A 17,068-nucleotide genomic window follows, 5' to 3' on the forward strand; every position below is an offset into this window, starting at 1 on the left:
TGGGTATTCCAGACTCTCCTCATAACTACTCCATCCTAGTCAAAATTGTGGTGAATATCCTCCACATACTCTCCAGTTATCATAATATTCCTATATTTTGGTGACTAGAACTGCACACAGTACTCCAGCTGAAGGCCGACTAATGTTTTATTAAATTGTTAAATATATTTTATTATCCTTACTTCTGTTTTAATTTCTATATCCTGATTCTGACCTGGATTCAAACAAATTCCGCCAGCTGTGTAATGTGATACAACTGTGCCACTGCTTCAATGTTTCTATATACACTTCCTCTGAGAATTGCAGATATATTTTCCTAAACATATAAATTTGGATTGAAAATACATTTGTCACTTCACTGGTGACACAAATATGCTTTCTCCTTATTGCTTTTTCCCCCGAGATAGTAATCTTAGAAAGATCTCCTTGAAAAACATAATTAATAACTGAAGAAAAAAGTCACAATCAGCAGCAAATAATTATTTCCTAAGGATCCATACAAGTTTTATCCAAGAACAGCTGCAATCACTTAAAATATATCAATGGTATTGGCCCTTTTTAATTGATGACTGATAACAGCAACAATTAATAATTATAATAATGAAATGAAGTAGGATGGGTCTAAATTATATCATCACTGATAAATTGTGTACATCCAAATCCTTTCTCCTGTTTCAAAAATTGCTCTGATGACCAGAACTGAAATGAGCCTGAAAATCACATTGAATGCAAAAGCATGGCAAGTTGTTGGGATCAACAGTCACATAATTTTGGTTGTTTTCAAAGGTGATTCTCTCTACAACCCTCCTTCCCCAAATATCTTTCTTTGATAAGTTTCAATTTGATAAGTTTAAATTGATGAGAAAGATCAAATGCCTTTGATTAAATCAAAAGTCTTCAAAGTCATTTGAAGACACAAAAACCTGCAGATGCTGGAACCTGGAGAAAATACACAAAAGAATTTGTCTGTATGCAGGTCAAAACTCTGCATGGGTATCTTACTTGACTGAGCTAATAACAAGGTTGCTTGAAAACAAACAAATAAATATGCTTATAAGCGTCCTTAGCCACAGATTTGTATAACACAGAAACAGGCCCTATGGAGTACGTTGTCATTACTAAAAATTGTATTTATCTATTACTAGTCCCATTCATCTGCATTTTTCCATAGCTTTGGCAATTAGAGTGCTTGTTTAGATGCTTCTTAAATGTTGTAAGTGTGCATCAGTGTGCATTCCAGATTTCAACCATATTCTGCAGAAAAATTCCCCCTCAAATTTCGTCTAAACTTCCCACCTTTCAAGTTATATTTGTTGAGAGGTAGGAAGTTAAAACATGTTCTTGTTTTAGAGACTCTCGTCATGTGAGAAAGAGTCCGACAATCCATCCTATCTATCCCCTATATTAATTTTGTATACCTCTGTTTGGTAACCCCCTCAGTCTCTGCCACTAACAGGCGTTTCAGTTATAAGCATACTCAATCTATCCTTATGATTGAAATGCTCCAATCTAGGCAACATCCCAGTGAATCTCCTCTCTACCCTCTCCAGTGAAAGTACATCCTACCAATAATGTGGCAATCGGTACATTTTGGTGTCATAATGTAACATCCCTTCTCTTGTATCTCTATACTATTGCAGAACACAAGCGGGCTTCTCATATGCATGTGCATTCCATTATACCTTGCAGAATCATCCACAACATACAACTCAAAATGTTCCAATACTCCAATTTTACATGTTATATTCTACACAGCTGTACCAGTTTAGTCTCCTCAAATCCATTCTTCCTGAACACCAATGGAAGACTTTATATAAAAAAAACTTGTAAGCCAGCAAAAAAGAATGATAGAGCAGGAAAGCTACTCATGAAAAGAAATAATTATTCTTGTTTGTCAACAATCCTCCTCAAGGTCATGTGATTAAATGATCTTGTTATTGTAAAATAATGTATCCTCTAATTCAATAACAATGTAAAACTATAAATAATAATCTGAATGATTAATAATGCAAAATAATATAAGGATCAGGAAGTCAAATGGTAGATTTCAGCTCAATAATCTAATTGATTAACAACAGTAATATATCAACAGCAGACAATAGTGCCAGATATTGCTCAATGACGGTCAATGTACTATATGCTCTAGTTCTGTAAATCTATCTCAGATCCCTAAAAATATCCTGTGAATATTAGCAGGTTTGATTAAAATATTTTGCTGATCAATTCTGTTGGCACAATACATGAGTCTTAAAAGAGAACCTGGCAGACTGCATTTCAGTTATTCATATGTGGTGAATACAAGGACCAATTTATAAGAATTAAATTACATTCATTATCAAACATTGATTTATGTTACACTGTAAGTATCTCTCCCTGCTTAGTTTCCCAATTAAGGAGAATCATCTGAATGTTGAAAATAAATGTAAGGTAATTAAAGTTAATTCTCCTTAACTAAATCAGCAGTTAATTGCACAATTAAATGGGCTTACATGTGCATTCTTCAGTATATCCACTCTAAGCAATAATGCAAATTAAAATTAATTAAAATATATGAAGTATTTGTAAAACAATGGACTGTGCCTCCATGGCAATTTAATTCTGCAAATGAATAGGAAACAAAGTGAGATAAAGGTGTCGCCAAACTAATAATACATTTCTGGCTACATGATAATAAAGCGTTTCTTAAAATTTCTATGTGCTTAGCTGGTGAATGTACAACTTAATTGTTGCTTCCATCAGCACTGGCAATTCAGCGCTTCCTATTTTTGCTGTGTTTTACCCATTTCTGGTCATGTTACACAAGTATTTTTACTCTTGATTTCAATATTTTATTGCAGCATCCCACCAAAGAATTTTATATTGTCACCACTGCCACGATCTTGCACATTTCTAGGTATTGCATCTGTGCATTGAGGTCAGGAAAAAAAGACATTGTAGTGGTATGCTACACGCAGCACTAAAATAACGACACGGAGTCGATAAACTGCAGTTAAAGAAAGATTTTATTCGAACTTCACAGCCTTGCTTTAAAGCCTCCCTGATCCCGCCCTCCCCAGGCGCGGATGCTGTAGGGGCACGTACTCACAATCCCCCGCAGGCTTTCCCCTTTGTTGGTGAAGCGGACCTGGCGCCCTTTTGGGACTGGCCTTTGTGCCAGCGTGCTGGCTATTTGTGAGCCAGTTCGAGTGCGCTAGGAAGTGGGTCGCCACATAACCCCCCCCGGATCTGGTGATACACCCCCCAATGTCCACAGTCTGGGCCGGACCCTGTTTGGGAGGTTGGCCTCTGCACCGCGGTGCTGGAAACTCGACTGGTTGCGCCAAGTCCACATGGGCAGGTTTGAGTCGGTCCACTGTGAAAACCTCCTCTCTCCCCCCAACGTCCAGCACGAACGTGGACCCATTGTTCCTGAGCACCGTAAACGGCCCCTCATAGGGCCGTTGCAGCGGTGGCCGATGCCCGCCCCTTCATACAAACACAAACTTACAGTTCCTCAGGTCTTGGGGTATGCAGGTCGGGTTCTGCCCATGCTGCGAAGTGGGTATGGGGGCCAGGTCACCGAGCCTCTCGAGTAGTCTGCCCAGTACTGCTGTGGGTTCTTCCTCTTGCCCCCTTGGGGCTGGTATGAACTCCCCGGGGACGACCAGGGGTGTGCCGTACACTGAATTGGCCGATGAGGCATGCAGATCGTCTTTGGGCGCCGTGCGGATGCCAAGTAGGACCCAGGGAAGCTCGTCCACCCAGTTAGCTCCTCTCAGGCGGGCCATGAGAGCTGACTTTAGGTGACGGTGGAAACATTCCACCAGGCCGTTCGACTGTGGGTGGTAGGCAGTGGTGTGGTGCAGCTGTGTCCCCAAAAGGCTGGCCATAGCTGACCACAGGCTGGAGTTGAACTGGGCGCCTCTGTCGGAGGTAATGTGGGCCAGTTCACCAAAGCGGGACACCCAGGTGGCGATCAGTGCCCGGGCGCAAGATTCGGAGGTGGTGTCGGTGAGCGGGATCGCTTCTGGCCATCCTGTGAACCGGTCCATGATAGTCAGGAGGTGCCGCGTTCTGCGCGACACTGTCGGGGGCCCACGATATCCACATGAATGTGGTCGAAATGCTGGTGGGTGGGGTGGAACTGCTGCGGCAGAGCTTTGGTGTGCCGCTGCACCTTGGCCATCTGGCAGTGCATGCACGTTCTGGCCCATTCACTGACCTGCTTGCGGAGTCTGTGCCAAATGAACCTGCTGGAGACCATCCAGACGGTTGTCCTGATGGAGGGGTACGCTAAGTTATGAATGGAATTGAAAACGCGTCGCCGCCAAGGTGCCGGGACGACGGGACGGGGCTGACCAGTGGCGACGTCACAGAGTAGGGTCCTCTCACCTGAGCCTATGGGGAGGTCCTGGAGCTGCAAACCAGAGACTGCGGTTCTGTAACTCAGGATCTCCTCGTCTGCCTGCTGCGCCTCTGCCAGCGCCTCAAAGTCTACCCCTTGGGAAAGGGCATGAATGTTAGGGCGAGAGAGCGCGTCCGCCACGACATTGTCCTTACCTGAGACGTGCCGGACATCCGTCGTGTATTCAGAGATGTAGGACGGATGGCGTTGCTGATGGGATGACCAGGGATCGGACACCTTCGTGAACGTAAAGGTAAGCGGTTTGTGGTCCATGAACGCGGTGAAGGGCCTACCTTCTAAGAAGTAGCTGAAATGCCAGATTGCCAGGTATAGCGCCAACAGTTCCCGGTCGAAAGCACTGTATTTGAGCTCAGGTGGCTGCAGGTGTTTGCTGAAAAATGCCAGGGGTTGCCAGCGACCCACGATGAGTTGCTCCAGTACCCCACCGACTGCCGTGTTAGAGCCGTCCACTGTGAGGGCGGTAGGGACGTCCATTCTGGGGTGCACTAGCATCGCGGCGTTTGCCAAGGCTTCTTTCATTTTAAAGAAAGCGGCGGTGGACTCCTCGTCCCAGGTAATGTCTTTGCCCGGACCTGACATCAGGGTGAGGAGACCAATGAACAATGGTGCTTCTACCACCAGCAGTGGGGCGCAGAAGTCCGCCGCTGTAGCCCGCCCTGCAAGTTCCCGGGAAACGCCAGGGCCAGCTGCCGCTGATGGCTACGGCGGCTGGCCATCAGGATAGCCTCCTGTATGTGTGGGACAAGAGGTCGGGATGCTGTTTTTTGGTCGACACCGGTGCTGAGATCAGCGTCTTACCTCCGACGAGTTACGACACCCGCAACAGGGCATCGGATCCCCCCCGAGGGCTGTGAACAGCAGCACGATTTGGACAGCTGAAGGGAGGAAGCGGTGGTAGAAATTGACCAAACCTACAAATTCCTGAAGGCCTTTGATTGTGGTGGGCCGGGGGAAATGGCGGACCGCGTCTGCCTTAGCGGGCAGAGGGGTCGCCCCGTCTTTAGTAAAACTGTGGCCCAGGAAGTCAATGGTGTCGAGCCCGAACTGGCATTTGGCCGGGTTGATTGTTAGACTGTACTCACTCAGTCCGGTGTAGAGTTGACGGAGGTGGGACAGATGCTCCTGATGACTGCTGCTGGCTATGAGGATGTCGTCCAAATAGATGAATGCGAAGTCCAGGTCACGTCCCACCGCATCCATTAACCGCTGGAACGTCTGTGCGGCATTCTTCAGGCCGAACGGTATGCGGAGGAACTCAAAAAGGCCAAATGGAGTGATGAGAACCGTTTTGGGGACGTCATCTGGATGCATCGGGATTTGATGGTATCCCCGGATGAGGTCTACCTTGGAGAAGATCCGTGCGCCGTGCAGGTTTGCTGCAAAGTCCTGAATGTGCGGCACAGGATAGCGGTCCGGTGTCGTAGCCTCGTTCAGCCTGTGGTAGTCGCCACATGGTCTCCAGCCCCCTGTCGCTTTGGGCACCATGTGCAGGGGGGAGGCCCATGGGCTGTTGGACCGCCGGATGATCCCCAATTCCTCCATCCTCTTGAACTCCTCCTTCACCAGTCGGAGCTTGTCTGGGGGAAGCCGCCGAGCACGGGCGTGGAGGAGTGGTCCCTGGGTCGGAATGTGGTGCTGTACGCCGTGTCAGCGCATGGCTGCTGTGAACTGCGGTGCCAGAACCGATGGGAAATCCACCAGGACTCTGGTGAAGTCGTTGTCGGACAGCATGATGGAGGTGTGGGGCTGGCAACTGGGCTTCTCCCAGGGAGAACGTCTGAAAGGTCTTGGCGTGGACCAGTCTCTGCCTCGGCAGGTCGACCAGCAGGCTGTGAGCCCGCAAAAAATCCGCACCCAGAAGTGGTTGGGCTACGGTGGCCAGTGTGATGTCCCACGTGAACCTGCTGGAGCTGAACTGTAGCTGCACCGTACGGGTGCCGTAGGTCCTTACTGTGCTGCCGTTCATGGCCCTCAGGGGGGGACCCGATGCCCTGTTGCGGGTGTCGTAACTCGTCGGAGGTAAGACGCTGATCTCAGCACCGGTGTCGACCAAAAAACAGCATCCCGACCTCTTGTCCCACACATACAGGAGGCTATCCCGATGGCCAGCCGCCGTAGCCATCAGCGGCGGCTGGCCCTGGCATTTCCCGGGAACTTGCAGGGCGGGCTACAGCAGCGGGCTTCTGCGCCCCACCGCTGGTGGTAGAAGCACCATTGTTCATTGGTCTCCTCACCCCTGCCTCTGGGGTTAGCGGGCTCTGTGGCCGGGCCTGGTCTGGTTTGCTGCTGGGAGCGTGGCCTGGTGATCTGTGCAATGAATGCCCCACTCTCCTTCTTGGCATTCCACAGCAAGTCTGCCCGGGCTGCCACCTTCCGGGGGTCGCTGAAATCCGCGTCGGACAGCAGCAGGCGTATGTCCTCGGGCAGCTGCTCCAGGAATGCCTGCTCAAACATGAGGCAGGGTTTGTGTCCGCCAGCCAGAGACAACATCTCATTCATTAAAGCCAATGGACGTCTGTCTCCCAAGCCATCCAGGTGCAGTAAACGGGCAGCCCGCTCGCGCCGTGAGAGTCCGAAAGTCCTTATGAGCAGGGCTTTGAATTCCATATGCTTGCCGTCCGTTGGGGGAGACTGTATGATCTCCTCAACCTGGGCCGCTGTGTCCTGGTCGAGGGAGCTCACCACGTAGTAGTAATGTGTGTCCTCTGAGGTTATCTGCCGAACGTGGAATTGGGCTTCTGCTTGCTGGAACCAGAGGTGAGGTTGCAGCGTCCAGAAGCTTGGCAGTTTCAACAAAACCGCATAAACAGATGCGGCGTCGTTCATCTCCGGTCCAAAAATCATTTGGACTGTTGGGGTCACCAATTGTAGCGGTGTGCTACACGCAGCGCTAAAATAATGACACGGAGTCGGTAAACTGCAGTTAAAGAAAGATTTTATTCGAACTTCACGGCCTTGCTTTAAAGCCTCCCTGATCCCGCCCTCCCAGGCGCGGATGCTGTAGGGTCACGTACTCACAATCCCCCGCAGGCTTTTCCCTTTGTTGGTGAAGCAGACCTGGTGCCCTTTTGGGACTGGCCTTTGTGCCGGTGCGCTGGCTATTTGTGAGCCGGTTCGAGTGCGCTAGGAAGTGGGTCGCCACAACATCATGAATACAAGAATAATAAGACTTTGCAGTAAGAATTTTCATTTGGCTGCATAATTTTGAGACTATTATTTTAGAATGGGTGTAGCATAGTTTTGTCAAAATTTATGATAACAGAATGGTAAATTTTTAAGGTACAATAAAATTAGCTTTAGTTTTCACATGTACAAGGCATGCAGTGAAATGCACTATTTGTTGCATCAAGGAGGTACAAAAGGCAGCCTGCAAGTGTCTTCATGCTTCCAGTCTCAGCACAGCATGCCCATAACTTACTAACCCTAAATCGTATGTTTTTGCAACATTTGAGGGAAACCAGAGCACCAGGAGAAACCCATGCGGTTTAGAGAGAGAACATATAAATTTCTCATAGACAGCAGCAGGAATTGAACCCTAATCTTACAGCTGGCACTGTAAAATGTTACATTAACCACTATGCTACCATGCCACCCTCATTTACAGCTCCAGCAGAACAGCTGGAGTCAGAACATGAGTTGAAATCCCAACATGATAGTTAGGGGATTCATATTTAAATAATTAAATATTTAATTATTTAAATTAATAATAAGTTACTATCACTACTAGCAGCCATGAAATCAGCAGATTGTCTAGTTCACAGATGTCTTGCAGAGAAGCAAGTCTGTCATCTTTATTTAGTCTGGTTTATACTCAACTCTGGACCTACCTCAGTTCTGGAAAAACAATAAGGGCGTGAATTTTGGAAACACAGCTAAATGATTGTTTGAAGTTCACTTCCGTAAATGATAATACATGCTAGACAATACATAATTTTAAATTGTTTATTTGATAGATTGTTATTCAAAGTGTTAATAGAAAATGAGACAATGGTGAATATATAAATTAGGGCACAAACAAATCATTTCATTGAACGGGAAGCTAACAATACACTCCTATTCTTATCTTGCTTTTCATGTATTTATGTACTGTAAGGGGATGGGGTAAATTTGAAGTCTGTGTAAACCGAAGGAGCAGAGATATGAAATATGTGAAATTAGGGGATTACCAACTTTTTCCAGTGGCCAAATACCTCAGGATCAAGCATCTCAAAGATAGCTTTACCAGCTTCTCTCATAGGCAAGCACATGCGTGGATAATAGTTATCGTTGCTTTATCCAGTGCCTGCCACCCTCTCCTGAATCAGACAAAGCAAGGTCCTACAATGTGGTTGTGTGCGGCAACAGTAATAATCAGATAGCTAGCAGTCTAAGCAAACTAAAATATAGCTATGAGATTTGCTGCATGACAAAGTCAGATTGCAGTGGAGTGGATGAATATATTAAAAAAACATTAATGGGTACTGATTTGCATTGCTGCAGTTAATAGGATTTGACATTTTAAAATGCACTCACTGTCCATTATGCTTGAGGTCATGTCTTTGAACTCCTTTCAGCACTACATTAAAGTCCTTGCTGCTTGACTCCTGGCATTGACTTCAGAATTATAATAAGGCAATAAAGTACCTCTCTCTCCTTCACCTTTGTGGCTAAGACCCATAGTACAGCAACTAACATTTGAAACCTGAGGTCTTGGCATTGCACCACTGTTGGTTCCCAGTTTAGTTTCAAAACCTGCACCAGCCACAATACACCTCTCAGTTATCACAATACAGTTTGTGTGAACTAGCAGTTTGCAATATTGTGTACATTACAAGATTAACACATTCAAATATACAGTTAAGTGCTTTTTTGACTATACATCTTTGATTTAGGAGGGTTACAACTTCCAAATTTTAAGAATTATTACAAAGCAAATCAACTTAGATTTATTGCATCTTTTTTTTGATGAAGAAAAACCGGCATGGATTAGAATAGAACTAGATAAGATGGGAGAAAATATACCAGAAGATTTTATATATAAATGGGAATCCAAATGGATACGGGAAAAGAAAGAATCTCTTATATTAAGACATTTGATTGAATTATGGAATAAGGTAAATATGGATGATGAAATCAAGAAATCCTTATTAGCAAAAAGAACCTTAATTCAAAATAGGCTTATTCCTTTCACAATGGATAATCAACTTTTACATAACTGGTTTCAAAAAGGGATCAGATATATAGGTGACTGTTTTGAAGGAGGTATATTGATGTCGTTTGATCAATTAAAAAATAAATATAAAATATCAAATAACACTCTTTTCTGTTACTTTCAATTAAAGGCCTATTTACGAGATAAACTGAATCAAACAATGTTAATGCCAAAGCCTAATGAAATAGAAATCTTAATTCAAAAAGGAAAAATTAAAAAATTTACATCTTGTATGTATAATTTGATTCAAAAACAGACAATTAAACCAGGAATTCATAAATCAAGACAAAAATGGGAAACTGATTTGAATATGTCTTGATAGTATGATAAATACAATAAATGTCCAACTTAGATTAGTACAATATAATTTTTTTACATCAATTATATATAACACCACAGAAAATAAATAGATTAAATTCAAATTTATCTGACCAATGTTTTCGATGTAATCAAGAAATTGGTACCTTTTTACATTCTACTTGGTCTTGTTCTAAAATTCAACCTTTTTGGATAAATTTAAGACTTTTACTGGAACAAATTATTGGAATACAACTCCCACATAGCCCAATATTATTTTTATTAGGTGATATTGAAGGGATAATATCGAAACCAAAATTGAATAAATATCAGAAAAAAATTATAAAAATTGCATTGGCAGTAGCCAAAAAAGCTATTGCAGTTACTTGGAAATCAGATTCATATTTAACTATGGATTATTGGAATAATGAAATATATAGCTGCATTCCACTTGAAAAAATTACTTATAATTTAAGAAATGAATATGATATATTTTTGAAAATTTGGCACCCCTATCTACAAAAGATAGGATAAAATATATAGGTCCTTTGAAGATAAAAGTATAAGTTATTTGGGGAAAATAAAAACTAAAATTATTTTGAACTCCATGGAGCATGTGGGCATCCTCTGATATCCAGGCAATCTTTCTATCTTTTTTCTTTCTTTCTTTTTTCTTTTTTTTTCTTTTCCTTTTTTTCAGATAGGGATCTAAGGGGGGGAGGGTTAAGGGGAGGGGGAGGGCCAATATTAATTTTTCACTATTCTAATATTCTATTCATTTTATGTAATTCTCTTAAAAATAAATAAATAAATATAAATTTTTAAAAAGGAAGTTTTTTCCCCTTTTTAAAAGCAAACCAGATTTGAATTACACTTGCCACTTAAAAGGTGTTCAAATACTATCCAATGACCTGTGCTGGTAGTTTCTGCAAGTTGTTTGACAACTGAGAAAGAAAGATAACAAACTTCAACCTGGATGATGTATACAAAATGGAGGTGGTACATAAAATGTATCTGGAGTTTCGTGCTGTTTGTGACAACTTTGCATGCATTGCTATTTCAACTGGGACATATCAGATATGACAGCATCTACAAAGAATGTTGATATCATGACCACACAATAGAGTTAGCATATCAACACAAATTTTACTTGAAATTGGGGGGTCACAATACAGAGGCTTTTATTTTCAGATGCATTTCTTGTGTGTCAACTACTGCAAGGAATGAAAGCCCTCCCCAGCCTTAGCTTTCCCATTTTGTCTCACCATCAACAACATCTTGCAAACATACCTCTCTGTATTAACTTAATACCACTGACTATTCCATTAGGTATTTCTCAACTTCAGTTTCCAGCCCAATTTCCACTTCCAAACTAATTTCCTGTTCTCACCTGCTGCTTTGGCCTTATTCTTTCTGACTTCATGTGGCAAACAGCATGGATACATTTAAGACTTCAAGATGGTAGCACCGATAGATATTTACCTGTTTTCATTAAAGAATTTTAGTGAGATTAAAGCTGTACCTTTAGCATTTGCTGAATGAGATTTCAGCCACTGCAGTGCATTTTCACAATCGCTATGATTATTCAGAATGAAAAGGTTGGAGGGCACTTTATCTGTGAATTGCTTGTCAGGGTCCACAATCACGTCCTTGTTAGTCAATTTTTTATCAGCTCCTGTGGGACATGGAACCTCCATAATAGAAAATAGAATTTTAATCAGTCTTAATGTTTTTAAATTTACTTCAACTATACCTTTATTCATTAAACACTAGTGCCAGTTGTGCACTCTTTCCACCCATCACCAGGAAAGCTGATCTCTCCAGATGCCCTTATTGTCTTCAACATGATATCTAGCACTGTGTCACTGGAGGTTGGGGGTGGGGGAGCAATAATGTCTCTGCAGGCCATTTCCCTGTTCAGGCAACTACAGAAAACATCATGCTTTCAAAGACCCTTTGATGACATGTACTGAAATTGCTTAACTTGTGTCATCATTGTCCTCTTTATTCTCAATCATTTGAGAAGCTGGTAACAATTATGGAGCTACTCAGCTAATTTCACTTGATAAAACACACTGCAGGGAAAACTGTCTCCACCCTCATAGTAAACCCTCACATCCCACCTCTCATCGGGATAGAAAATTAGATAAAAGACCCACTCCACTCTTGGAGAAAAGAGGTTACAATTATTTCAAATAAATGATAATGTGATTTGAAATGCACTACCTATAAAGGTAACAAAATCAGATTCCATTGTAATGTTAATTAGACACAAATTTTAAGAACACTAACGTTTAGGGAAGTAGATAGGATATAGCAGTAAAGTGGTCTCAACTCTTAAAAAGGCATGATTGGCCAAATAGACTCGGGTACGATAATATTCCAAGTTTTATGGGGCAGTTAAAATCTCTTTGCCACAATGCATTAAAATAGATTACAATGTGTATGTGAATGAAATCCTCCTGCATTCTGCAGTTATCAGTAAATGCATCAAACTTATTTTTTGAATATGAACACTGTTAATTTATTCCATAAGTAAAACACATATTCCATATAATAATGCCTCTGGACATTCAGGATTGCCACTTCTGTTCCTTGTCCAATATAACTATGTCCAATTGGTTGGACAGTACCTGTTTATCTGTCTGTATTTGGAAGTCCAAAAGAACCTTAGCTCTGTCATTCTCCACTATCTTCTTGCATGTTCCCTACTTGGACTTGGGAGTGCCCAGTCCATACTCAGCTCAGACATTCCTGTGCACTGTTCTTGCAACTTGGTTGTGCCATTCAGTGCATGCTGTTCCTGCCTGCATCTTGCTCCCTGCATCCTGCTACTATGTGCTGAATGGTTTGCAATCCAGCCTGTCAGTCCAGCCCTCGGACACGTGTCTCTCTCTTGATGTTACAGCCTTCCTTGTGTCCTCATCATGGCTTCCATGTGCCTGCAGGATCCCCAGGTATTTGTAGCTGTCCTGTACATCTGGTATGTGGTCTTCAGGTAACTTGACTCCTTTAGTCTTGATGATTTCACCTTTTAAGACCATCCAGCTGCACTTTTCCAGTCCAAATGACATCCCAATGTCTCTGCTGTACACCCTTCTCAGGTGAATTAGTGGCATACAGCTTGGTGTCACCCACGTACAGGAGGTGGCTGATGGTCACTCCACTCCTGAACCTGTATCCACATCCACTCTTCGAGATGATCTGGCTGAGGGGGTTCAAGCCTATGCAGAACAGCAGTGGGGACAGTGCATCATTCTGGTATATTCCACATCTGATGACCACTTGTGCTATTGGCTTTGAGTTAACTTCTAGCATTGTCCTCCCATGGTCCATTGAGTTCTTGGTGAAGGTCCTTAGTGTCTAGTTGACCTTGTACAGAAAGAGAGGACCCATGCGTGGGGCATTGAGTTGTTTGCTTTCTGGTGTCGATACAGGCTATGCTTAGGTTGGTTTGCTTGGTCTTGGACTGGTTTGACTGCTTTGTCTACTAGTAGTTGGTGCTTGGTTCCATTACCAATCCCCCTCTGAGCAGGGTTCGGGAATTTACACACATGTTCCTTCATCTCAATGGTTATGATGCCTAATAGGAGTCTCATGTTGTTCACAGGCAGGTTATAGGCTGGTAGTTTGACAGTGGTGCTCCTTTGTGAGGATCCTTCATTATGAGTACTGTTCTTCCTTGAGTTGCCAGTCAGGGTGGGAGCCTGCTTCAAGCAGCTGGCTCATTTGAGATGACAGCAGTGTATGTAATGCTGTTAGTTTCTTCAGCCAATAGGCATGGATCATGTCAGGTCCTAGTGACGTCTAGTTCTTCATGCTTGCTACCCATTGCTTGACATCTACTGCTGTGATGGTGACTGGTTCTTCCTCTGGGAGACTGCAAAGGCTTGCAATGGTCTTTCAGCCACTGGCACTGCTGTAATGTGATGCTTCTTTCTCCTGTATGCTCTTCCAGTACTCCTCAGTTGCTGTTTTGGTTAGTTCAGGAATTGTTGTTGCCCTGGAATTGTACTAATACTTTTCATGGTTCTTTGGAGAAGAGTGCATTTATTTGCTTGGCCTCCATGTCCTTAGCGTACATCTGTAGACCAGTAGCCAGAGCTGTTAACCATTGCTTGGCAGTTTCCAGCCTCTCTACTTCCTTAGTAGCCAAGATGAATCATTGCTCTTCTCACCAGCTCAATTAGTCTACTGACCTTCGCTCTCATGGTTTTCATCTTGGCTTCCAATCATTGTCTCCAGGGGGTGTGGTAATAACAGTCCTGTCCACTGGATTTCATTTTGTAGCCCAGCATTTCTAAGACTGCTGCTGATGCATATATCAGGTTACTGGTTTCAGTTATGTTGGAGGTTGCACTTGTGAGTAGTACTTCAATGTCTGTTTCCAGCATGCCTTCTGATGGAATTTTATCAGTAAGTCTAAGGAGCCTAATTAGTTGATTGATAGTCACTAGTTCTTTTCTCTGATTGCAGCAGCCAGCATCAATATACCCCAAGGTGAGGTTTGAACTTAAATTTCCCGTGTACAAGGTGATGCTATTAATTTCGCACCATCTATGAGCTGTGGAGGTGAACTTGTATTTCCAAATTGGCTCGGTTCTACAGTGATGTTGCTGTGATGCATGGTGACTGTATGGCTTCCAATTCAAGATGTGATAGCAATCCTCCGTTGACAATGTTTGATCGCTGGGTAACTAGTTGATTTTCTGTGAATGTGGACGGTGGTCTTTGTTGTTGCCAGAGTCTCCATGTGCACTTGATGTATCCTCTTTCATGTATGTTGCTGTTAAACTAACATTCCATTAATTCCATGTTCTCCAGTCTTGTCCACTTATGGTTTGTTCCGGTAGCCAGTTTCTCACCAGATGATCCCAGTTCCCCAGTCATTGTCACAAACCTTGTTGATCCAGACAACGTCTGAGCTGGCATGAATCTTCCTTCTCTTGTCACTCTCATCCGGAGATTTTTGTGGGCATATGTAGCACAAGTGTGAGGGGTCCAGCCCAAAATCCTTACTGGGCCACCACCACCAGGACCTGAAATTGCTCACCCTTTCCACTTCTAATCCCTGTATGAGGACTGGCATGTGTTCTCTCGTCTCACCCTTTATCAAGTTCACAATAATTTCTTGAGTGCAAGGTTGTTGCTACAATACCACTCAGCTAGCTGATATATCTCATTCCTGTACACCTTCTTCTCACCATCTGAAATTTTGCCAACAATTGTTAAGTTGTCATCAAATTTATAGATGGTCTTTCAGCTGTGCCTAGCCACATAGTCATGGGTGTAGAGAGTAGAGCAGTGGGCTAAGCACACATCCTTGAGGAGCGCTAGCGTTGATTATCAACGAGGTGGAGATGTTGTTTCCGATCCACACAGACTGTGGTCTACTGGTGAGGAAGTGGAGGATCCAGTAAAAGAAAGAGGTACAAAAGTCCAGGTTTTGGAGCTTTTCAATCAGAACTATAGGAATGATTGTGTTAAATGCTGAGCTATAGTCAATAAACAGCACCCTGACATAAGTATTAGTGTTGTCCAAGTGATCCAAAGCCCTATGAAGAACCAATTAAATCACAATCACTGTAGACCTATTCTGGTAATAGGTAAACTGCAGTGGGTCCAGGTTCTTGCTGAGACAGGAGTTGATTCTAGCCATAACCAACCTCTCAAAGCACTTCGTTACCCATAGATGCGAGTGCTACTGGATGATGGTCATTAAGGCAGCTCACTCTACTCTTCCTGGGTATGATTGTTGCCCTTATTTGAAACAGGTAGTAACTTCCAACTGTAGCAATGAGAAATTGTAAATGACTTTAAACACATCTGCCAGTTGGTTGGCACAGGTTTTCCAAGAGTCATACCAGGTGCTCCATTGGAGCCTGTTGCCTTGCGGGGGTTCATCCTCTTAAAAGACAATCTGATATTGGCCTCCAAGACAGAGATCACAGGATCACTGGGTGTTGCAGGGATCCTTATAGCTGTAGTTTTATTCTACCAAGCATAGTGTTCATAAAAAGGTGTTGAACTCATCTGAGAGTGAAGCATCACTGCCACTCATAATGTTAGGTTTCACTTTATAGAAAGTAATGGCCTGCAAACGCAGCCAGGGTTGAAGTGCATCTGATTCCACCTCCAAGCTTGTTTGGAAAGAGGATTGGCCGCCAACAAACTCAACACAATATGGAAAATGAATGACTTCTGGGACAGCAGTTTTGTCATATCACTTAGGTATATTCTTAAGTTTGGAAGAAAGCCTGACGATCTCACTGAAAAGTACAAAATTCTTAGTGGCTTACCAGGGTAAATATCAAGTTGAATTTTTCCTATGGCTGGGGGATCTACAATCTGGGGTTACAGTCTCAAAATAAGCTGGCAATCATTCAGGGCATGTATGAGAAGTAATTTGTTCATGTAAGGGATTGTGAATATTTGCAATTCTTGACCCAGGAGTACACTAGACTTAAAATTGCTGTGTATATTTAAGCCAAAGTTTGATGGATCTTTAGATATTAAGAGAATGGGGGAATAATGGATTACCATAGGAAATGGATTACTACACTAAGCTCAAACATGATCTTATTTAATGCTGGAGAAGGCACCAGAGGCCAAAGGGCTTCCTCTTATATCAAGTTCTCATGCACTTATTATGGTAACATGTAGTAAGTTCAAATATTTTCCCAGGGTAGTGCAGATGAACCCTGTTCTCACAAGAGCACAAGAAAATCAAAATAGGTAATGAGGCCCCTCAAGTCAACCCCATCTTTTAAAAAGGTCATGGCTGATCTATGCTAGCCTGCACTCTTCATCTGTGCCCATTACCTTCAATTCCTCAGTCTTTTAAATATTTATTTCTCTTCACCTTAAATATTTCAAATGATCTAAGCTCTACCATGCTCTGGGGCAGGAATTTTTCCTACCTCTGGGAGAAGAAGTAGTCATATTAAATTGCAAGTATGCCCTTTTATTGATGATTCTCCTATTAGTGTAAACATCTCAACATCTACCCCATGAAGCCTCCTCAGGATCTTGTATACTTGAATGAGGTCAGCTTTCGTTCTACTAAACTCCAAGGAGTACAGATCCAAACTGTCTAGCCTCATTTGAGAGGACAACCTTCTCATAACAGGAATTAGCCCAATTGTCTTCTTTGGACTACTTCCAATATTACTATA

The 17,068-nt window shown here is 43.1% G+C and overlaps 1 protein-coding gene across 5 annotated transcripts in view; it reads right to left on the reverse strand.

The window, feature by feature from the left end:
- Positions 1-17,068, reverse strand: part of cfap61 (cilia and flagella associated protein 61) — a 169,765-nt gene that overhangs the window by 63,236 nt on the left and 89,461 nt on the right. For all 5 annotated transcript variants that reach the window (XR_009515173.1, XM_059986284.1, XM_059986283.1 and 2 more), the window contains one exon: positions 11,416-11,584. Coding sequence is in view for 4 of the 5 variants with exons in the window: in XM_059986284.1 (XP_059842267.1) it covers positions 11,416-11,584 (169 nt within the window). In the remaining variant the exon portion in view is untranslated. The remainder of the gene's footprint in view (positions 1-11,415; positions 11,585-17,068) is intronic.

This window comes from Hypanus sabinus, chromosome 12, assembly GCF_030144855.1.
Source record: "Hypanus sabinus isolate sHypSab1 chromosome 12, sHypSab1.hap1, whole genome shotgun sequence".
Taxonomy (NCBI): Eukaryota; Metazoa; Chordata; class Chondrichthyes; order Myliobatiformes; family Dasyatidae; genus Hypanus; species Hypanus sabinus.